At 36.0% G+C, this 25,200-nt stretch overlaps 1 protein-coding gene across 4 annotated transcripts in view; it reads right to left on the reverse strand.

The window, feature by feature from the left end:
* Window positions 1-6,245: 6,245 nt before the first annotated feature.
* The window catches only part of NAB1 (NGFI-A binding protein 1), a 43,961-nt gene continuing 25,006 nt past the window's right edge, over window positions 6,246-25,200 (reverse strand). For 2 of the 4 annotated variants that reach the window (XM_019662353.1, XM_019662356.1), the window contains exons 5-9: window positions 15,901-15,990; window positions 15,153-15,161; window positions 14,105-14,264; window positions 10,364-10,480; window positions 6,246-8,787 (exon numbers count right to left, since the gene is read on the reverse strand). In XM_019662353.1, coding sequence (XP_019517898.1) covers window positions 8,699-8,787; window positions 10,364-10,480; window positions 14,105-14,264; window positions 15,153-15,161; window positions 15,901-15,990 — 465 coding nt within the window. In that variant the 3' untranslated portion in view covers window positions 6,246-8,698. Of the gene's footprint in view, window positions 8,788-10,363; window positions 10,481-14,104; window positions 14,268-15,152; window positions 15,162-15,900; window positions 15,991-25,200 lie in introns of all 4 variants that reach the window. The other 2 variants (XM_019662355.1, XM_019662354.1) reach the window with 2 other exon arrangements.

The following is a 25,200-nucleotide window of genomic DNA, read 5'->3' on the forward strand; positions in this document are numbered from 1 at the left end:
CACGCCCTGGAGTGAAGGCAGAGAATAGGACTGTGTTGTGGGCACAGTCTATAAATTCTCTTATTTTTTGCACTTGTTCAGAATAATAATGTCTGTTTTATATTATAAATGCTTCAAATTCAAGAATCATACCTTAATTTGTTTTTATCGTCACTTTGTCCTTAAGTGAGTCTAAAAAAGATTTATGATGATAATTTTTGTTGTATTTAGAAAACTCTTGAGCTTTTTAAAAAAATGCTTTTAGCAAAACAACACATGATTTCTCTATCTTAAAAAAGACCCTCAATTTAAGAAACAGATAAAGAACAATATTTATATTTGATTTTGAATTTATCTCAAGCCATCAGTGCTTATGCTGTTTCTTCCTCAACCCTTCCATAATTGTCTGATTGGAGCCCTCACGCTGGCCCACATAAAGGAGCTGGAGGCAGCCTATATTTTTTAACTGCATTCTGATTTTCCTTCTTCATTAAGGACAGAAACCAGTTATCATCTGCAAACTAATTCCTTCTCTAGGTACCAATGAGTTCCTAAGTCTCAGTGCAGTTTTTCTCTTTCATAAAATGAGAAAAATAATGCCAAAGTTGCTGGTTTGTGAAAAGGATTAAGTAGGTCATTACTGTAACAATAAAGATAGCCGTGCAAGCTTTAAGTACATGAGCTATTTCTAGAATTTTCCCACTCAGTTCAGGAAAGGAGAATAAACTAGATTTCACAATTGTAAAATTAGCCTTTTCACTTTGTAATTAATAATTTGAGGGTGAAATTTGGAGATGCAAATGAAGTGAAATGAACCATGGTTTGAAATCAGGCTAATTTGTTTCGTTCATTGAATCCTTCCTTCTTCTCCTCCCTCTGAACATACACAAAACATATCTCCACCTTTAATCAGTGGGTTAAGGTTTAATCATGGATTATCAATTTATAACTAACTTTGTCCTAGGTGAACTCTCTCCTCTAGGAAAATGACTTCAAATTCTCAAAAATCCTCGGCTCCAGCTTAGACCTTCTACATGATCATTGGTTTAATATTTCTTGCAGGGTAGCCCTACTCATATAAACCAACCCCCAAACTGAACCTGTCTGAAACAAAGTCTTATTGAACATTTTCCTTTGTAAATTCTCTTTTGGAAAGTAGTGCTAATATTCCCTTCTTTTCCCACGGGTCACAAGCATGGCTAATTTCATCTAATTGGTCAATATATTCCTTTCTCTTGAGCCAGACATCTATTTTACTCTATTATCAAATCCTGCTACCTCATCATCGACAGGAATTGCTGTCTTCCTCTACTAGACAGTGAGCGTCCCTCAGGGGCCAGCATATCGTATGATCTTTGTATCTCCAGTTCCAAATATTGTGCCTGGATATTTTTAAGCAGGTGGTTTAACAAATGTTTGTTGAATGAATTATTGAATGATTCAAAAATTCAAGGCTTCATTCTTGTTCCGCTTGGTCCTTATTCTCACTGCTCAAGGTCAGTGTGAGCACCTGAAGGCTGGATCCTGCAACAGCATCCTAGTCACTCCTTCCATGTGTCAGAGCCAGAAATGAGCTCGTTGGGAGCCCCTTGGAACACCTCATATTAAGGATCCAATTTGTATTACTCTGTCCTTATGTTCCGAACGTGTTTGGACTGCTTCACTCCCATCTTCAAAAGCTTCTAAATTAAATAAGAATTGCTTTCCAAATTAAATAAGAACTTTGTATGAATTTCAAAAGATTTCATTTAGTGGGCATTCTCTTTTGTAGATGTTTCATCTCTAAGTAAATTTTTATTTGAATTCTCTGCTCAAGTGCATTAAATTTCCCAGTGGGACCTGAATATGGCTTTTCTGTTGCCTCACCTGAGCTGTTCATATATGCTAGGCCCAAAGCAGTGCAAAGTCCTTTCACTTCTCTGCTTAAATATCTGCCTTTACAACAGCTTGCTATTTATTTCCTTTAGGAAGCTTCTGCTGGAATCTAGACACTTCCAACAACTAACCAGCTGATAAATACTTCTATGTAGACTAGTTGTTTCTATATTGAGTATAGTTAAGCTTTATTGGCATTTTAAAGTGTTTACTGTGTTGAGTGTAAAATGTTTACACAGTGCAGGCCACTCGGTTCAAAGGAAATTTGACAGGAAAAGGGTGCACGTGGACGTTGGCATCAAACAAGTGGACCCACCCAAGTTACTACTTACAAGAAGCATAACTTACTAATTTCAAGACCTCCATTTTTTCAACTGTAAAATGAGGGTGATACTTACTTCCTGGAGGCTTGAATGTACAGCTAGGAAATGTTAAGTTTGATATATAGCACTACTATAGTCACCACTAGATTGACAATAAGCCTCAGTTTGAGATCATTTGCTTTATAAAAAACTAGCTGTCTTTTTAATAAGGGAGCAAAAAATGAAGTGACTTATTTCTCCTGTAAGCTGTCATACACATGCTTAAAGTCTTGGGAAATGACATCATTTTCTCACTTTTAAATATTACGTTTTTCTTCTCTTTAAATAAATTAGGTAACTTCAAGTTTCACCTTGAAATGCGAATTTTTTTAAGAAAAACTTGCCTTTTAATACCCTAAGAATTGGAGTTAAGTACCTGGCTGTATCTGTTTTATCTATTTGTTATTGTCTTCTCATCAATACAAATCAGAAAGATGTGGTCTAATCTGGGAGGTGGCTGATGCACGCAAAAGGAATTCACTCAATATGTGCGTGTTCTTTCTGATGACGGAATAACTGGCTAAATTAAGAAGGGAAAAGGATGACCTAGTCCATGTTAACTATTGATGGACAACATCCCTACGTTATGTTGTCAGGGACCTGACGGTGGAAAAAGTGTGTACAGTTCACCCTTGAACAACGTGGCAGTCAGGGATGCCAAACCCCCACGCAGTCAAAAATTTGCAGGTAACTTTTGACTCCTCAAAAACTTAACTGCTAATAGCTTACTGTTGACTAGAAGCCTTACTAATAACATAAATAGTTGATTAACACATATTTTGTATGTTACATGCATTTTATACTGTATTTTTACAACATAGAGAAAATGTTAAGAAAATAGTAAAGTACATTTACAGTATTTATAAAAAAACATCACATATAAGTGGACCCATGTAATTCAAACCCGTGTTGTTCAAGGGTCAACTGTACTTGTTTTGGAAACAATTAAAATGAAATCTGGAGGGCCTACACTATGAGAATATGATACCAAAGAAATCACTGTCTTCTGGGAAGGATAATAAATAGGGTTTGGGGCTAGACCACATGTTTGGTTTATCAGTTCACAGTTGGGGATGGTAGGTAGTCTCATAAAATTATAAAATGCCCCTGCTGAGCCAGTTACCGGTAAGATGCCACCTACATATGTTACTAAAATATCTTCCTACATACTTGAGCCTAAGTGACCTGTCAGCAGAGGGTGTCTGTGACAGTTATAAGAGAATGGCCTTACTTGCTTAGTTAGGATTATGTGTGGGTGTTGAATATGGCACGTCAACATAAATTTATGAGGTGCAAACTTTTAATGCAAAGATGACTCATAAGGTTTCAGAATGTGTAAATATGAAGTACAATCTAACTTATATTGTCACTGGGGCTCACCCACAGCAAAACTAGCCTGGGTTGATTACCAAATTGGACTACCAGGAAATTCACAACATTTGCCACTCTTAATAAGTTGATGAGAAAAATTCTTGGGTTGATTTTAACATTTGTGTGGCACTAACACCTTGAAGTAGTGTTGCATGTACCTAATCTGCATTTTGCGACATTGTTGGATGGCAGCATTCAATTAACTATTTCTCTGAGACTGTGAAGAAGTCAATCCTTTTGAGAAATAACATTGAAAAACTTGACTCTAAGCAATTGTATAATAAAGTAAAACAAAATAAATTAAATGGAGGCACTTTCTCACGGAAGTGTCTTGAATCAGGCAATAAAACAAAAAAGGATCCTAACTAAACATTTCATATAGATGTTGAAATAAAACAAAGATTAGTATTTTATGATTCATTTCCAATGTTCCTCATTTGAGAGTTTTATCCAATTACTACAAAAATGTCATAAAAATCTCCTTCAATTGAAGAGAACTGGCAAAGACTAGACCTTTAATATTACTGAAGCGACACCTCAGAAGATTATTCAGCTGTCAGAAAAATAACCTTGGAAATTGTGACAAATAGTCAGATAACCAGGAGACCCAGAATTCAATAGGATATTAATACTTAAAAATTGTGTGGTCTTTAAAAAACAGGAAGAACATGAAAAAATAAAGAAATAAAGGAGTTTAATTAACCAATTTTGTAAATGGAACCAATAATTACTCATAGGTCCCTTAAAAGTGGTTGTTAAAATTTGCTAAACTCACAGACAGAAAAATATTCATAAATTGAACTTAAAAAATAAATGTCTGGCTAGCTTTTTCTGAATAAAAAAAGAACACCTTTGAGGTGATTTTTAAAAATTTTTCATAGGTCAGTAGAAACAGAAGCCAGAGAAGACTTTAAAGCTTTAACTGTTGCATACTCAAAAAGTAAAAACAAAACAAAACAAACCCTAGCTCTACCATTTAACTTCTGATCGCTTCTATGCAAAATAAGCATCATCCTACAGGGTCCTATAGTTAATAGTAAGGTTCTTGAGATTAAACATATTTACAATGAAAATAAATTTCTGGACATTGGATCATTCTTTTATTAACTTTGGAGGCCCACTTGAGAATTTCACTTATGAGGACACCCACAGATAATAATGAATAAACAAATGTGGATTCCCTGAAACGCCCACCACCCATGCACACAGCTGGACCCTAAGGTGGTTTCTGGTTAAATAGCAACTACCATATTTGGTCATATGCTTCAAAATGTTACAAACACAGAACTTTGCTCAACTCAAACTTCGGCTATTTACTAGCTCAATTCATTTCCTTTAAGAGAGACTTAGTTTCATTAGGTTAATACTTTGGTTCATGTTCCTCTGAAGACTCAGTGCAGTATTAAAAGAAGTCGTAAGTAAAATGGGTTTTGTGGCAATAATACTTAGACACTTGAGTAGCCAACTGAGCAGACCATATATTAGGAAATTCCATGCATGCTCATTTACGTTTTAAGTCTTAAATATCATCAACTATAAGTGTAAAGGTATACTAGATGCTAGTGTACTCATAATTACCAAATCCTAAAGCTTTTACTCAAGTGGTTTTACTTATTAAGGATAGGAAAAGCATATTTCCCCCCTACTTTTTGACAGGTTCAGTGGGACTGTCAAAGGAATTATTATCCTGATAAGCAGATCTATTTAGTTTCAAAACATTTAATTAAAAGTGGCCTCAAAGTGTAATGGACTCCCATTATGGCTTCATATCACATCTTACTGCTGTTAACTATCCCAGTCCTGGATAATGTCTTCTGAGTCTCACTCACTAAATGTGCTTTCTTTCACCTGTACAGTGTCTACTACCATAATTCCTACCACACATAAAATACACTTAAATGTCAGCTCCTTATTCATCCCAAGTCTGTAACACACAAAAATTTGTATTTTATCTGAGTGGTGTTAGTTTCAATTCATCTAGGTTGGGTTCCCAAAGGGCAAGGATCATGTCTTGTTAATTCTTCTGTGGCCTCACGCTCACTGGCAGCTGGCACAGTGCTGGGCACACTGAGGTTCTTCATTAATCTACCAAGTCCATCAGTTAAATTCTTCGCTGCAAAGTTTTTCCTAATTTTCTACCACAGGTTAGCTCAATTTCGTATAATTAGCCTGTAATACTGAAGCCAAATCACATTAACACCTTAAATATCAGTATAGTACACATGCTAACGTTCCTTTTATTTATTAAATAGTTGGTTAGTTTTTTAAATGTCTTTGTAAACTTCTCATAAGTGAGAACGATACAGCAGGTGCCAAAAAAATGTATACACATTTTAAGAGGAAAAAACTGTATTAAACTTGTAATACTCAATACATACCATTAACAAAAGATGAATACAAGTCATGTATATACATTTTTTGGCATCCTTGGTATAAACCAAACTCTTTCTCTGATAGACCAGAGTCAACTGAGTACCTCTTTGCCAACAACTTTCTATAGCTGAAGGTAGCTGACGATAATACTTAGTCTTGACTTAAGACATAAGCCTCTGGCTCCTAATTCCCAAGCCCAGAACAAATAATCAGAGAAGGGAGGTAGAGTAGCTAATACTACCTACTGTGGAAAGTGCTATGCAGAAAGTTCTATAAACATAAAAGTGTGAGGCACAGAAAATCTTTATTGCCACAGGAAGCAAGTGCACTCGCCCCACCTCACCAACAGCTTTGAGTCACAGAAACACAGACTTCACATAATAAAGTACAACACAGACTGAGGGAGAAATGGTCCTTGGACTATATTGGCTGTAATACTGAGGTAACCAATTGACCTTGTTCAGTGAAAATACCTCTAACACAATGAAAAAATCAACTACTTATCAACATCCAATTCATATATACAATTCAAATAAAAATATATATTATTTGTTTCAATGTATAGCAAGTTTAATACATTAGTGTTTACAAAATAAAAACTGTATTCTACTGAAATTTTTCTTGTGCTTTCCCCTTATCACTAAGCTTGAAAGACCAATAAAATATGATACTTAAGGAAACTTATTTTTGGACTTCAAGATGCAGTTTGTGGGGCCATGAAAGATGGATAAATATTAGTTGGAAGATTACTGCATCTTTAAAAATTGTTGCTTATTAAAATCTACAAACTTGAACTGTAAGACACAATTTCTAAAAAACCCACAAAATTTCTCAAAATAGATTAGAATACAGGAAACGTTTCATGAAACTACTGAGATACTAACCAGTTCTATGGCTAATATTAAAAACTGAACAATCTATTTAAATTGTACTCATACTATTTCTACACACGATGAACAGTACAACCACAATAATCAACCTCAAGCTAGCAACAGAATTGCAAGGTCCATTAAAAGCTTCTTCAATGGGCAAAACACTATGGTACAATTAAACATTTAGGAAGGGAAAAAAGCCTTTTAATAGTATAAAAGTTGTTTACTGGTGTTTCTACTGTAAAGCTAGTCTATAAATCAAAACGAGAAAACAATTATATATGTGACAGTGATCAGAGACTACAGTACTGACATTTTATCTAACATTTTGCTGATGAATTTTAGTATAACAGATTATGACTTAATATTTTTTACACAGTTATGACCTAGAGCAGAGCTGAAAACAAAACAAAACACATATCCAAGTCAATACGTTCTTCTCGGCAGTGTCTGGGTTTAGGTGAATCTAGAGGAAGTAGGTTAAGCTGTCAAATATCTTCTCTTCTTAAACCAACAGAAAAAATATAAATTGGTAGAAGTAGTATTTGTTTTACTATAGATTCCAATGTGAAATTCTAATCTCATAAGTACACAAGTATGTTATTAACATTTAAGCACGCCCCCATAGATATATGCACACAGCCCATTAATTAAATAGGGGGGATTAAAACATACTTTCAAGTGAAAATGAATTTTAAGAAAAAACTGCATTCACAAATCTAAAAGATATACAAAAATGAAATTATAAAATAAATAATGAATATAGGTGTCAACTAAACCTCCATAAAACCCTGCCTGCAAATGTGGACACAGTGATTGTCCACATTTGTGAAGGTGTGGGTGGGTGGACACTCCCCAGGGAGAGCCATTTAGTTTCTCTGACTCCAGTACATAGAGAAGAATTTTTGGACATAAAATAGTATTTACTCTATTATGTATTACAGCCTTTGTTAACAGTCACCATCCTTATCACATTTAGGGTTAACTTACTATGTCTTAAATCTATTTAACACATGCTGAAATAGCAATGTTTAAGTCAAGGCTTTTACCTATCAGTCCACTTGTTTCAAGTTCTCTATCTAAGTAATAGCTTCCTATTTTTGTTATATCCTAAGTAGCTATCATATAATGTAATCTGGGTCAAGTAGGTAAGAAAGATTTTTTTACTGTTTCTCATCTTTTTAACTTTACTCCAGTATTTATTCATTGTGTACATGGGCCTGATTAAGCCAGTGAAAATGATATTTTACTACTAGAAACAGCACATTTCTTATTAAACAAAATCAATTTCATCAAATATTAAGTCCACAATATTTTCCTTGGTTTAAATTGAGTACTAATATATTTGCTTTCCATTTTTCCACAGTCATTCAACCTTGTCAATAACTACATTACTTAAACTTTTTTTTTATAACTGCAAAGATTCTAAACTGTGACATATAATATTTACGCTAAATACACTTAAAGTAGACAATGAAATTTCAAGTAAAATAAATTGTATCCACATGTGTTGGACCAAACAGGTCTCAACATCTAGATTTTACTTCTATAAATTACACAAATACATTGTACATTCTTAAATAATGAATGCTTACAATATTAATTTGTAAGCCTTTCCACATAAAATGACTTACACAGGAATGTGAATGGATCAATATTTGTTACAACATTCTCTCAATTTTTTTCTTTTGTGGCTGTTGTTTTGTCTAGGAAGGTTTCCACAGACTACTGTATTAGTCCTTATGCTTTGGCTATGAAATCTGTTTGAGCTGAATGAGGCAACATTGGTTATTAAGGCTTATTTCTAAGATGGAGCATTATCCTTAAAACTGATGCCATTTCCAGAAAACAGTGGGAGAATCACAGCTATCTTGAGTCTTCGGGCTCTGTTTTGATGACTTTCTTTTCTAAAGTAAAAGCTGAGTGAGGGTAGTCTTTTAAAATCCCAAGGCTCTCTGTAAAAAAATGGAAACACAAAGTGCAGAGATACTTTAAATCAATGGATCACAAAAAGTCAAACTCAAACAAACCCCCAAACTCCACAGCAAACAGCATCAACTATTCATGATTGTGCAATTTGATAGAAAACTTTGTATTTATAGACTTGTGGTTAAGGGTTCTGTATTTAGATCCATCTCTGCCAATTATTAGCTGCATACATGTCTGGGAAAGTTACACACCTCTCTAAGGCTTAATGTGTTTATTTATAAAATGGGGATAGTATCTAGATAGGGTGGCATGCGAGTTAAATCATGAAATGCACGTAAAGGACTTAGCATATAGAACATACCCATTTTTATTTAATGCTTGGGCCAAAGTGATAAATAAAATAAAACTGGTGACTTATATACAGGAAAGTTACTAGTTAAAATATTTACTATTGAGTGAAGAAAATGAGACAGAAAAACATCTTCCATGTTTAAACATGGAACTATTTTTAAAAGTTTCTCTAGCCATGAAACATTAAGATGGGAGACACAGAAATAAAAGAAGGAAAATCCTACTTTCATAAGGAGTCACTCCTTGGAGTCACTCCAGGACATTTCACCTCACACAAACACTACAGAATGACAAAACTGTACCATTTATGTCAAGTACTGATACACACACACACACACACACACACACACACACACACACACACACACACACACACACTGAAAACGATTCTAGAAAGGTAACCAATACTAATAACTTATCTGAAATTAGGCAGCTCAATTCATGAACTTACCCTCCCTATACAGAAGTGGATTTTAAATTCGGTAAAGAAGAGTAATAAAAATAGTGGCTACCATTTATTGAATTCCTATCAGCCAGGCAACTCATATACACTATTTTGTCTAATCCTCATAACTATTCTATGAGGTTGAAATTATTTTTATTTTACAGATGAAGCAACTGACTTCGAGTGACTCCTAATGTTACTCTAACTTAAAGACTGAATGATACCAGAGTCTTTCAAATGGTGTTGGTCTTTAACCCTTAAACTCTGTCTAACTTACTTTACGTGGGTAAAAGTACGTAAACATCTAACTATAATAAGGAACAGCTTATCCTTTTATGGAGTTCAGTTTACTTCTGAAATACCATCTCCAAAATACATCTACATGAAAAGTTCAGATTCTGGTACACAACGTTTTCTCAGCATGAGGGCAAACGTATAATCCATTAATTTCAAATTATGAGGCTAGTAAAAGGTAATGACATAACTCAAACCAGCCATTTATTATTTGGTTTAAAATTTTGTATGTAAGTCACCATTCATATAATAGCTAATCAAAATAACCTCAACCTTTCTGAATTCTTCCCTGTGAACTCTCTGGAATACCATGTTCTTAAAAAGACTGCCTATTAATACGGCAATCTATTATTTCTAAGGGGAGAAAAACTGACCAGTAACATTGTTAGTAATGACCTTCTCCTGGGGGAGGGGGGAAGAGGCTGAAGGGGGTGTTCAGTAAGAGGTTCAATAGAATTTAAAGATACTTTAATTCAAGTGCTTCTCTCTCTATCCATATTCCACATTCTCACCTGATGAGTGGGACTTCGCCTCACTAGAGTAAAGTCTACTCAGCTCCCCATCCACCACAAAATGATGGGGTTGTCTGTTCTGTAAATTAGGCATTCGGAGATTCAAAGGTCTTTCTCCTAATGAAAAGAAAAAAAAAGCAGTGTAAAAAATATTAAAAACATATCATGGTTTTCCTTAAAGATAAGTTTTCACAAATAGCCTCAATGCTCAATAGGAAAGGAGTAAGGAAAGTCAACAGGCATTGAATAATTTAAATAATAGTTGGAGAAATATTTTATATAATAATTTAGGAGGAAAATGGCAATTTGTGCTAGCCCCAAGGTTTACAATTCTGCCAGGACATTTTTAAGCACTCCAACTTTGGCATATAATACAATCCTTCTATAAGGCATTTTCTTACTAGTGCAACCATTTTGCCAAGGCATGTCATTAACCACATAATAACAAATAACAGAGACAGGGAGGGCTTCAAGCCAATTGTCTATTATTAAAAACAATAACAACTGGCTGGCCAAGTGGCGCGTTGGTTAACAGTTGGCTTGGGATGCTAGCTCTGAGCAGCAGGACCTTGGTTCGGATCCCACATGTGGGCCAGTGATACTGCACCCTCTATAGCTAAGATGGTGAACAACAGCTTGACCTGGAGCTGGGCTGCCGTGAGTGGTTGGCGATAATGGTGTAGGCTGCAGTGGGCTGCTGTGAGCTATCATGAGTGGTGGGCAGCCAGTGTGAGCAGCCATACAATGGCTGGCTACCAATCTGCCTCAGCCAGGAAGACCGCAATGATCACAATACCAACATAGGCCAGTGAAGCGATGTCCTCCACAACTAGACTCAAGAACAAAAGGACAGCAACTTTTCTGTTCCCCCTCCCTGATTCCCCAATGCTGTTCCCGCCCCCAATTTCCCAATAAAATCTTAAAAAGAAAAACCAAAACCAAAACCAAACAAAAAAAAACAATAACAACAACAAAACCTATGGCAGGGCCGGCCTAATGGCTCAGTTGGGTAAGAGCTTCTGAAGAGTACGAGCTCTGAGCAACAGGGTCGCCGGTTCGATTCCCACACGGGCCAGTGAGCTGTGCCCGAGCTGAGCTGCCGTTGAGCTGCCAACGCTGGTGAGAGCACGTGCTCCTAACAACAAGGTTGCCTGTTTGAGATGGTGGGCTATGTCCACCCGCAACTAAAGACTGAACTTGGCATCTTGAGCTGAGCTGCTGCCTGGATGGCTCAGTGGATACAGCGTGCACTCTTAACAACAAGGCTGCTGGTTCAACTCCTGCATGGGATGATGACTATGCCCACCCGCAACTACAATAATTGAACACAGCACCTTGAACTGAACAGCGTGACTGGACTTGGAGCTGAGCTTGCTGCGCCTCCACAACTAAGACTGAAGGACAACAACTTGGCTGTTCCACTTCCCCAATTCCTCAACACTGTTTCCCTCCTTCAATTCCCCAATAAAATCTTTAAAGAAAACAAACCTATGGCAAAGCCATGAAAAAAATAGAATTAGCACAGATATGGTAAAAATTCTTTATACAGAAAAGCATATTGTCATAAACCTAAATCCATCACACTTACCAAATTGCCACCCCACACTGAATTACCCTGGTGTCACAAATTAGTCATCAACTCTTTCATATTTAATGCCTTTGCTTCTTAACTCGTAAATCTTAACTGTCAAGGAAGACTGAAGAAGTTAAATGGGACTGCAACTAAAAAGTTCCGTAACATTTAAAAAAGGAAGAATGTTCTCCTCTAGTACTCTGATCAGCTGACATGTATAATATTTTACTCTATAGTTGGAGATGCTTAATATGGTATTCTTACTTAGAAAGAAATCTTACTTTTTTGACAACAGTAACCACTCTCTAAAAAAGTATAACAATAATATATAAAAAAGAAGGCCCTACAAAATTATTCTTTTCCTTTACTTATCGCAAATTGAAAGTAGAGGATATTTTTCTATAATTATATACTGTACATCTCCCTCTACTAGCATGTAAGCTCCAAGTGAGCAGGGACTTTTATCTTAGTCACTGCTGCATCTTCAGTGCCTAGAAATGTGCTGGCACATAGTAGATACTAAAAAAATATTTGTTGAATTGAGTGAATGACAATGACTTGAGATTTTCTTCATGTGTGAATAAGAAAGAAATGAAGTAATTTTTAAAATGGTAAAAATACTCATGAATCACAGCTTTCTAAACCTAAGAGTTTAAGAGAACAATTTCCAAAGAGTACACCACACAGAATATTTTCACAGTGCCTCTAGGCCAATGTGAAGCCTGAAAGTAGACAAAATTTCAAGTCTCTCCATTCTGATACTGTCTCTTCAAATCTCTGTACTCTGTCATAATACTTCACAAGCAGTTACCATAGTCTCTTAGGAACCAAATATTATAAGTTTCACAGACAAATCTGATTTTGAAGTCTAAAAAAATATGAAGTTTTGATCTTGTCAAAAGTGATAAACATCTCCCATGGAATACATTTCTTTGAGAAAAATGATCTATACAGTCAACCTTCCTTATCCATGGATTCAGCCAACTACAGTTCAAAAATATTTGGAAAAATGTTACACTGTTGCTGACGTAGCTATGTAGTGAGGCCGATGACATCTGCATTTGTACTGAACATGTACAGACCTTATTTTCTTGCCATTATTCCCTAAACAATGAGTATTAATTATTTACATAGCATTTACAATATATTAGGTATTTTTAGTCTAGAAATGATTTAATGTATGAGGTGTGATAAAAAAAATAGTGACTGTTTAAATTAAAAAAATTTATTATAGTAAAAGACACACTGCCATTAATATCTCTCAAAATACTCCCCCTCACTTCAAACACACTTATCCCATCATTCTTGCCACTTTCTGAAGCAGTTCTGGAAGTCCTCTTTCATGAGTGTCTTTAGTTGTGCTGTCGTGGCTGCCTTGATGTCCTGAATCGATTCAAAACATTTACCTTTCACGGTCAAATGTTTTGACTTTGAGGAAGAGCCAGAAGTTGCACGGTGCCAGAGCTGGTGAATAAGGTTGATGAGGACACACCGTAATGTTTTTGACAGAAATTGCCATACCAGGAGAGATGTGTGACACGGAGTATTGTCATGATGGAGGATGAAGTAAAGACACTCATGAAAGAGAACTTCCAGAACTGCTTCAGAAAGTGACAAGAACAATGGGATGTGTGTTCGAAGTGAGGGGGAATATTTTGAGGGGGATTAGTAGCAATGTGTCTTTTACTGAAATAATTTTTTATTTAAATATTCAGTGTATTTTTTTGTTCACACCTCATATACAGGAGGATGTATGTGGGTTATATGCAAATACTACACCCTTTTATACAAGGGACTCGAGCATCCAGGAACTTGGTATCCATAGTGGGGTGGGGGGTTCCAGGAACCAATCCCCCGCAGATACCAATGAACAACTGTACTGTTTACATCTCCAATTCCCGCCCTCCCTTTACAAAATACATGTCAACTGTATGTGCCAGCTGTTGTTGAGAGATCATAAGGTTAAAAAAAATAAACTTTCATTAAATTTGCAGGATAAATTCTTTCCTTTATTGAAGAAAGGACAATTTGAAAATTAATTTTGAAAGAGAACCTATAAAATAATCTCTAAAAAATACCAAGATTTAAAAATCAGCAAATTTTTGTTGCTCTTTGAAGTGCACACAGTAGCTGGCTCTAAAGGTTGTAGGTCTTTCTGAGAGATGTACCTTGTCCATCAGAGTTATCAGAAGTCAAGCCATTAGGGCTGTGCTCTTCTGAGCTTTGCCTGTAAAGTCCTGCAGACAGTCTCCTTTCAGCATGCTGCAGCCTCTCGTAGCCAGCTTGAGTACAAAGGAACTCCATCTGCTTTGCCATCACCTTTTCAGGCTGCTAGTAAGGAAAGCAAAAATAAAATCAGTAACTAAAACATTATAGATTTTTTTAATGGTTTAAAGATGCCAATTTCAGACTACAGTAAATACATTTAGGATTCATTAAAATTGGTTCACACTTCATGTGGTATACATGTTCCATAAATATGCATAGATGTCTATATCGTCTTGTTAAAACATAAAATGTTGGATTTTGTGCAAAAGAAAAAAACTTTGTGCTCAAGCCTATAGAGAGAATTCCATTTCAGTTCAAAAGCAAAATAACCTTAGCTTTGTTTTCCAAAGTACTGAGTCCTTTGAAAGATTTTTTTAAAAAGGAAGCTCAGAGCAACAGTAACATCTGCTATAAACTGCATCTAACACATAGGGTGAAATCTTGGCATTTTTATTTTAGGATTTGGCACTATACAGACTCTGATATGATGACAGTATGTTTGGGGGAGAAAAGGTGTAAAATGGCTGTCTAGAAGAACAAGACAAACACACCTCCCACTAAAATTAAACAATGCAAATTATGCAGAAAAACATCAGTGCCAACGAGGATCTTTACCTTCATCATGGAACAAAACAGCACTATTTCCCAACCAATCATGAAAAGATACGTTTTAAAATACACAATTAGTTGGTTAAAATATAAATTTATCTCTGCGTGTATTTTATAAGTTTCTTTTCTATGTACTGCTCTAAATGTATGATATTTAAAGCAGCATATTGATGATATTTTAATAAGGAGTAAAAACAGATATGAATCACTACCATGCTATATAAAACAGTAATACAAGGAAGCTGCTCTCTAAAATTAGTTGCAAATAATCCTAATTCACAACAGTAAAAATAGGTGAAATATATTAGTTTATAGAATAGGATAAAAGCTTATACTTACACGATTTTTCTGAATGCAATAAACGAGATCAAAAGAAACCATAACTTCAATTCATTTGAACGTGTTACTAGTTAATTGATAAAATTTCAGTAAGACATCTGAGGGAGAAACGTATTTTTCATCTGCTTAACATGAAAAAACAAAATTTGGCACTACTGAATTTGACCAAAAGCAGTCACTAGGGAGAGATCAATAGAAATAAAACTTATAGTGCTTTCTTAAAAGGTGACTGCTAAAATGACTCTTTTAAATGTTAATTTCAGTACACCCAATAAAATAATTTAATAGCAAAAATATCTGAAGTTACATATTAATTTAAATTTTCATTATACATGAATTGAAATGCTTCAACAGAAGCTACAGTATTTATTAATATTTTATTGAAAACTAGTACTATTTTATCTCAGAGCTGTGTTACACACAGCCATAGTCAACATGGCTGTTTTCCTGGTATCAAATTGCTTCTTTTGAGTGTTCTTTATGAGAATCTGTCTTATTTCCTATAAAACTATAAAGAATAAGTAAGTTTCATTGTATTGGATTCTGCTCAAAAAGCTCCTGCTCATAAACCAAATCAAACCAAGTTGTTATTACTTGTTTGTTGACATAGCTGTGGATCAGATGACATTCTAAGAACAATAAAAAATAAATTCAGTCCTTTTGCTTAAAACTGAAGCTAGTTGAAGCAGCCATTTATTTTTCAACCTACAAATATTATTATAAAATAATAACTGGTAGTTTACATTACCTGTGAACTGAGAGCAGCAAGTTCTTCACTCCTGGCTTTAGCCTGCTGGAAGAGTGTTTGCACAGAGTCCTGGAAATCTGGAAACCCATCCTGTGGATCAAAGAATAAGTCCTTTTTACTTAGAGTTTATAAATAAACATATTATCAAAAACTCAGATATTAAAGCAAAGAAAACTACCTTAATCCTACTACCAAAGTAATCATGATTAAGATTTTAATGTACAATATTTTACTTTAGTCATTTATGGTAAATTACCTTATTCTACAGTTGTAACCTTGGTTAAAAACATGAATGAGAAAGATTTATATATTCACATTGTTTTACATTGGACTGCAGACTTCATGATCATTGACAATAATGGTTACATAACATTTCATCTAGTGGTTTGACAATTTATTTAATCACTATCCTCACACTGGACATATAGATTCTTTTCCTTGTTTTTGGTTTGAAAAACATTGGAAAAATATTTCCATGGAAATAGCATTTCACCTAGTTTAGATTATCCAATGCAATAGATTCCGAACAGTAGAATTACCACAGAAATGAACATTTTTATGTCTTTCACATTCTTTCCCCAAGGGCCTTTATTGGTTTGTCATACCATAAGCAATATGACAGTTTTCTTGGCCAGCACTGAGGTGTTGCTGTTTTCTTAATTTTTGCCAATTTATATTTTTGTTTTGATATTCAAATTTTAAAAAATTTTATATACGGTAGTTGTATATAATTATATTTTATTTTGTGATTTCTTTTATTGCTATAAAGTTTAGAACAGCATTCTGCTTTAGAGATTTGATATTCAAATCTACCCCGTAGTTATTCTAAGCCTTTATTTTGTTGTTTGTTTTACTTTTTAAATTTAATTTTCTAACTCATCTGGAATTTATTTTGTTATATGTAATGTGGGAAAGATCTAAAGTAAATTTTCTTTAAGGTGCTACCCAATAATCTCAACCTGAATTTCTGGAGAATTCTTCCAAGTTGACTTGTGATATCTCCTTTACCATTTCATATGACAGGCAATGGGGCTTTGGGATTAGAAAGACCTGTACGTATGTTCCAATTCCATACTTACTAGCTACATGACACAGGATGAGTAATTTAATCTTCCTGAACTTTAGTTTCCTCATGAAATATAAGGATGAGAGAACCTATCTATTAGGGCTGCTGTGAGGACCAAATGACATTAAAGTAAAGGAGATATTGCCTTTAGCATGTAAAAACTGCTCAGTAAGTACATAAATACAAACTACATTCTTTTTTTTTTTTTTTAGCTGGGAATCAAACCGGCGACCCTGTTGCTTAGAGCTCACACTCTTGAGCGAGCTCTTAATCAACTGAGCCACTTGGCCGGCCCTCAAACTAAATTCTTATATTACGTAGAGCCAATTTGGGGCACTCTACTCTGGGAAAACACTTCAGCTTAAATTGTTTCTGGTTTATACTTTACATATATTAGTGCCAATCCACCTACTACTTTCTTCAAGTTTTTTTTTTTGACCGTTTATTGCTCCACATGAAATTTATAACTACAAAACATCATGATAGCATGGTTTTAGTAACTCTACTGACAACTACTAAAGGATTCCTCACAGAAATTGTCATAAACCTCCAAAACATTTCTCCCCTTGTTTGATAAGCTATATATTTGTAGCAAAGGGTGAATCATTAAAAACAAAAGTTCTTACAATAACAGAAAAAGATGTAGTAACAACAAAATATTTTATCTTTGCAATATGATATACTGGTTCGAATTTTTTTCCCCATCAGGGTCTTTTCAAAAATTATTTCCCCACTGCAGATCTCATGTTTTTAAATATTTTACCTACCAAAATTTCCTAAGTAATAATTAACTTCCTATTTTTAAAATTCAAAGACATGAAATGAAACAGAGACAAAAGCAAATAAATGTGAGATTTTAAGAAAGTCATATGTACATTTATGGTGGGTTAATATACAATCAGCATTTTTATTTTTTACCTATTTATTTATTTATTTATTTATTTATTTATTTATTTATTTTTTAAAGATTTTATTGGGAAATTGGGGGAGGGGAACAGAGTTGGAGAATCGGGGAAGGGGAACAGACAAGTTGCTGTCCTTTTGTTCTTCAGTCTAGCTGTGGAGGACATTGCTTCACTGGCCCACATTGGTATTATCATTGCGCTCTTCCCAGGTGAGGCAGTTGCTCGCCGGCCCTTGGACGGCTGCTCACGGCAGCTCACAAAAGCGCACACCCGCGGCCAGCCAGCCCCACTGCACCCGACGCCGTTTCCGGCGACTCAAGGCAGCCCAGCTTCAGGTCGAGCTGTTGTTCACCATCTTAGCTGTAAAGGGCGCAGAGTCACTGGCCCTCATGTGGGATCCGAACCGGGGCCCTACTGCTCAGATCTGGTGTCCCAAGCCAACTCGTAACCAACATGCCACTCGGCCGGCCCAACAATCAGCATTTTTAAAGTATTGACAATAGCCACCTTTCTAGGCCGCTACATGTGATCAAGGACACTTGGCTTAGAGGCGTGTATGAATATAATCATTAACTGAGCTTGAATGAACTCATAAAGTGTATACAGTCTAAATCTAAATGAAAAGTGCACTTTTTCTTAGTCATTCAATTTTCTGAAGAATTTATTTAGACCTAGAAATCCAATTCTCTTGTTTGCAACTCTCAAGTTCTATAGTTCAATGAGGTAAGCTAGTGGAAGACTTAGAAAACAACAATAAAAGCAACTATCGTTTTTTTCAGGTGCCTACAATGTACCAGTTCCTGAATATGTTCTGTACATTATATATATAATCTCATTTAGTCCCCACTGCAAAAACACTGTGTTTCCCTCATGTTATAGCTACAGACATGGGCTCCAAAGCCTATGCTCAGATCATCAATTCCTCGAGCTACCACCCTTTATGAAGCTCACAACAGTAAAGAGAGGCATTTCTCTTACAGCTCTGTTTTTCATAAGCTTAACTGGTCTAACTATGATTTGCACTGAGTTTAAAATCCAGTTCTACTACTTATTTGCTGTGATACTGGACAGATTATTTTGTCTGTGTCTGTCTCCCCATCTATAAAATGAGGATAACAACTGTGCTCGGCTAACTTTAGAACTATTTTAAGGAAACAAAATCATATGAAAACCACTTAGCACAATGCTTTGGCACATAGAATACTCGTTTTAATAACTTCCCTCCCCAAACCACCAAATTTAATCAGAGTAAAATAAATACCATGCCATAAGTGACTAACTATAGCTCTATGGTACGGGGGAATAAATTTTAGGAATATTTACTTATGGACATCTTAAAGAATGAACTGGAACTAGGCATTTAACACTAAAACCAGCAAGAGTATATTGACTATGTTGATGGGGAACAACAGAAAACTGGACACATGTTTATTCTTTCAACAAAAATATCATGTTTACCTAACAGGCTCTAACTCTGTACTCAAGGCTGGAGGTACAGCGACTCCTGCCCTTGCTGACACACACAGTCTAGAGTAGGAAACAGACAGAGATGCAGAGCACAGCAGAGGGCATTGTCCAGGGAAGGCTAGAGGCTGTGATGTCTAGGCTGAGACTTGAAAGAATAGAGTTCTCTAGGGTAAGAGAGGAGCTTACATAGAGGCCTAGAGGCAAAAGGAACAGGAGACACTTGAGAAGCTGGAAAATCAATAATATAACTAACATAGGGAATATCCTGAGAAAGAGGGAATGCTGAGAGAAGAAACTGGAGGCGCAGGGCCAAGTCTGTGAGGCCTTGTAAGCCATGTTAAAAATTTTACATTTTATCTTAAATGCAAAGTGAAGACATTAAAGGTCTCAGGAAAGAGACTAATCAGATCTGCATTTTACAAAGTTCAATCTGCATGCGATGGGGACAATGGATTGGAGGAGGACTGGTCTCAAGGTTAGTGGCGGGGAACTGGTCAGAGGGCTGTGATGAAGATAGAGGATAGTGCCATAGCCCCAGACAGACAGATGCAACAGAGAAATACATGAATTCCTGACATCCGGCTTTGGCAACCAAGAGTTTGGTGGTAACGCTCACTAGAATAAGGAACTCAGGACCAGGAAGGAGGCTTGGGAGGAAGCATAAAGTTGATGCATTCAGTTGGGGACATGTTGAGTCTGATCTCCTGGTGAAGCCTCCATGTAGATAAGCTCTGTAGGCAGGTGCAGAGTTGTGAGCTTGGGGCGAGATCAGGGATGGAGGACCCACTGGAGAGTTCCTGCACATCAACAAGCCCTGAGTGGAGTGCACCCAGACCAGAGCCTCAGCTATCTCAGGACTATTTTTACAGAGCTTGCAGAAGGAGAAAGGAGCGATCTAATCTCATGTTAGGAACAAGATGTGTGATCTCAGGCAAGGAAGTTAACCTCATGATTTCCAGGGTTCCCAATTTTTAAATGGAGATTAGACCATCTGCTTTATCTGCCCACTGGAGATCTGTGGGGATTAAATGAAGTAATGCAAAAGGTAAATCTTAGAAAGTACACATTGCTATACAAATACATGGTGGCACCACTGTCAGGATTATTCAACCATGAGCATGTAGAAAAGCTGGAAGGGGGAATTTCAAATGCTACATGTGCAAGTTTTTTGGAAAATGGACACTGTTCACTCATTAATAAAGAGAAATAAAGGCACACAATAAACAATAAATAACAGTATCCAAGTAATCAGTGGTTTCTGCAACTGAGCACATTAGTCACTCTGCTTTTCTCCCAGTCTTTGACAGATCATTGTGGATGGGAAAGCTACAGGATTGAGTAGCTATCACTTCATAACATATAAAGTAGATTTTAGGTACTCAAAATATATGACTTAGAAATAAAAGTGAGAACATTCCCAAGAAGCTGGTCTCTTTCACATTATGTTTGGTGCAGGACTTCCGTGAAGTCTCTCAATCTTTTTTCCCAGGAACCAGCTGTACCACGCTATGAGCAATTTATTTTCATGTCATATTCTTGGCTGCTGCCATTAATCACAGCGTTCCCTTACTGGTGAGACTGAGCACTGAAAAAATAAAAGATACAGGGTGGGATGCTGTTCGTGACCTAATTACTCTCATCCCATTGGTCTCCATCCCCATTCCTCCTCAACCTTCCCACCAAATACTAGCAAGTGGCATTGAAGCCACTGCTTAGCTGTCTTTAAAATGACTTGTTCCAGCAGATGTTCTCAGCCTCACATGTGCGTTTTCCTTTTTTCTACTCGCACTTTCTATATGAATAGCAGATTGTAATGCTTCTGTTTTTCTGATCCCGAGGGGAAGAGGCTACATCAGATTGGACCAGCTTTCTTTCCAACAAGCTTAGCAGCAGCGCAGGTGGGTCTTGACCGTCTTCCCTCCCCCTTCCCGCGCTCCCAGCCCCACCCCAGTGGAACTGTTAGCAGATGTTTCCTCCTTCTTCTTCAAGCCCCAACTCTCTGACTTTCTGGTCTCTATTAACAGACTTCATTTCTTTCATCCAGTTATCTCTAATTGCTCTGCACTCCCAGCCCACACAGGATCAAGAATGCTGTCACCTCCCATCTCTCTGCCTAGTCCCCAGCAATTTCAGTGAACGAAGAAAACGTACAGATGAGATCTGAACAGGAACAGCCCATTTAGTCGGCGATCACCAGTCCTGAGACTGGTTGTTTTACATACACTTCCTCTCCTTCTAAGGTATTACTTGTAGCACTGGAGGTAATGGCAGGGTTTGCTCATGAAACACAGTATGTTCTTCATGAAAAAGGCTATCAACAGAATTCACTGTTAACTAATGTTTCAAAACAATGAGGGGACAATGACAGCACCAGAGCCTTTGGCTCTTGATTTTTCATCTCCTTTAACTAGTTGTCAAGTTGTCTTAAATACTCTTGTCATAGGTACAATATAAATAAACTACTCTTTCTTGACTTACTGCTTATCTTCCCAATACACTGTTTTTCCTCATTCAAAACAATTAGTACATCAAATGGTAATGTCTTATATTTAAATACCTTAAATATAATTTATAGTGTTAAGTTTTCTACTCAAAACTTGTCATGGTTCAAGGATAAGCTTCCTTGAATTAGAAAATGGTTACCTGCCATCCTTGCCCCTTTCTTCAAAGACTACCAGTCCTGTGAACACTTTGCCCCTCACACCACACTAGTAGGAGGAAAAGTATAATTCCAGTCGTGTTTTTCATACCTAAGGCGCTTGTGAATGTCCATCAGTACCCAGGAAGGTCGTACTCTTTTGAAGTTAGACCTAGATTTGAAGCCCTGGCTCTGTCACTAGGTAGCTATGTGGCAATTTATACAAATTCCGGGCCTTTCTGGGTCTCTCCTTGGCTATAAAATAAAAATAAAAAAACTCCATACAAGGTAAACAAAAAGGTTTGTGATAATTTCAAATGCCTAGCAGGAACAGACACATAACAGATTTAATGAAAAGTAGTTATTTTGCAGTGATCCTAGAGCTACATTTGGGGTCTCTGACGAAAATGAAAAGAATAAACATAATCCATGTTCACTTTAGCTGAAAGTGGATTCACACACAGGGTTGTAATCCCAAGTAGACAAGCCATTCTTCTAGCCTGGGCAGAAGTATTCCCAAACCTCGATTACTAACATAGAGGGTTGAAGAGGTCCTTTTGCTAGAGGTTTCCATTCCCTAGGGTTATCCTAAGGCCTCTCAAGCTAGCAGGCTTTTTTCTCTGTGTCTACCTCATATATTTGTTTTTAAATGTCTAACATACCCTGTACAAAGGAGCAGTATTTTATGACAACAGATTATCCTGAGTACTTCAATACAATATGTATAATAATATTAAATAACACCAACAAAAACAATCAAATAAATAGCTAACCATCCTTAAGGGGGAACAACCTACTACATAATAAGAAAAATCGGACAAGAATTTTAAAACTTCATTCCACCCAACCCTTCATAATGAGATCAGGAAAATACAGCATTTAGCAACACGAAAACATCTTATTGAGCTTGAACAAAGCACTAGTTTTATTGGTGTATTGCAACGTACTGATAATGGCATGCAAGAAAATGGTTTTCTTTCCCTTGCATGTCTATTTTAATGTCATTTATATTTTATCTACTAGCCATTACATTTCTTTTTGTTCACTGTTAACATTATCTTTTAAAGATGAAAAAAAAAGTCAGCAACTTAGCATGTCTGTTCGTCATTGTCAAAGATTTTGGAAAAATAAAAAGAGAAAAAATTGTCTTATTAATTTGGGCCTAGTAATTAGGAATCTGCTATACTTTACAACAGGCTTATCTTTTTCTTTTTATTAATACAGAATTAGTAAGCTAAGAATCACAAAAGAAATATTCAAGTGAAATAACAGAAATAAACATGCTCAAAGAATTCTAAAATCTTTGTAGTTTTACTTATGAAATCCTTTGTGTCAGTCACTTACTCTGGACAGACTGGTCTCATTGTTCTCTAAACATGCATAGTATTTTCCTCTGTCTGTGTCTTTGTCCATGCTAGTGTATCTTTGTAATGCCCCTCCACCCCCACATGCCCCTACCTTCTGAAATCCTATCTTTCAAAACCCAGCTCAAATGATATCTCAATAGAGCCTCCCCTAATCTCTTCTCATGTCAGAAATTCTCCCCTTCCCCAACAGCCACATGGAAGGTACACATAAACAAAGCACTAATACTGGGTGAAAAGTCTTACGGGAGTAGTAAGAACCGTACACAGCCAATACGAACTACTCAGTATTAGCTTCCAGAACCAAATGAATAGCTCTAGCATCTCGAATTGGACTTAGAGTACACCACAAGAGAATTGAGACAAGTATTCAGGCCAATATTATATATTTTGCAAAGAATTACACTATGTGTGTGTGTGTGTGTGTGTGTGTGTGTGTACCTACAATATCTTTGAAGAGATATTGATGCCTTGCAATGCTTTACAAAAACTAAGTAAAAACAAAATTAAAAACAAACAAACCAACAACAAAAAAAAACTATTGTTCTAAATTCAAAGCTAAAGTCCCTATTTATTTCTGGGGAACAAAATCAAGAGTTTACTGTCTATAAGAGCATTTAAAGAAGCTTAGGGTTAATTAGTCACTTGTTTTATTTAGGAAGGATTAGAAATGTTATTCAAGAAAAAGGAAACATCGGTTATCTTAATTCTTAATTGAGAACTGTTCAAATGGCTTTGTGAACTCTATTAAAACAAGAAAACTAACTATATATTGGATTGTCAGAAAAGTCATGACGCATTTTTGCAAAGAAAAACAGAAAAATACATCATGACTTTTCCGCCAACCCAACAGAACTATAATTCAATTATCTCTAGTGGAATATATTTAAAGGAATAGAAGGGTCACATCTAATGCTATAACTCAACACTCAGAGCTACTAAAAAGAAATCAAAACACTGTAACTAGATATAAGAAACAATTTGCTTAAATTTCAGATCAGGGCCATTGAGAGACAGAAAGACAGCAAACAATACGGTCTAACAAGAAAAACGATTGCTCAAACAGTTCATAAAATTAATACTCTCAAACGTCAACGTTAGTTAGTGATTTCTGAAGCTAGACAAAAAAAGGAAAGTAAGGCTTAAATGTGAGAGCAGCCTGAATAATAATCACATAGAGGGCCAATGGCGAGACAGCAAGGCCAGTGTAATTCCTAGCCTAGCAGCTGACGCTTTTCCTGGCCACCTTCTTCACTCTGACTCTTCCAATGGCACATGCCTTCTTAGCAGTTTTTGTGTTTACCCACCTTCCCTTTTAGTGGCAGAGTCACTAACAGCTAAATCCACAAGGCCCCTCCTCTTACTTGTTATCTTGGAGTGCAACAGTGTAAAACTATTTCACTATTTAAATCATCTTTCAGTGGCCTTTTAGATAATTTCAACCAAATTTTTGAGTGATATCTGAAGCTAACCCATCTTAAACATTAATCCAGAGCTAACAGTGGGGTAGATTACAAAATATAAGCATAATTTTTTTAAATGTACCCTCTTTTGGACAACATTTTTCTTTTCTTTGAGAACCATTGCTTTAGGCTACAGATTTTATAAGTCAAAGATGCTTATCCATAGCTATTCACTAGTTCATCTAACAGATATTATTAAGTGCCTATTAAGTGCAAAGCACTATTATAAACTCAGTATAAAGTAGTAGATAGACAGATAAGAGCTCTATTTTTGTTTAATGGGGGCAGATTGATAATAAATTAAAAACAAATATACAATAGTTTCAGATATTGGTAAGTGCTAGGCAATAAACCAAACAAACCAGGAGAATGAGTCTACATGTGATTTTGGGCTAAG

Source organism: Hipposideros armiger, unplaced genomic scaffold (assembly GCF_001890085.2).
Source record: "Hipposideros armiger isolate ML-2016 unplaced genomic scaffold, ASM189008v1 scaffold_372, whole genome shotgun sequence".
In the NCBI taxonomy this organism is placed as follows: domain Eukaryota; kingdom Metazoa; phylum Chordata; class Mammalia; order Chiroptera; family Hipposideridae; genus Hipposideros; species Hipposideros armiger.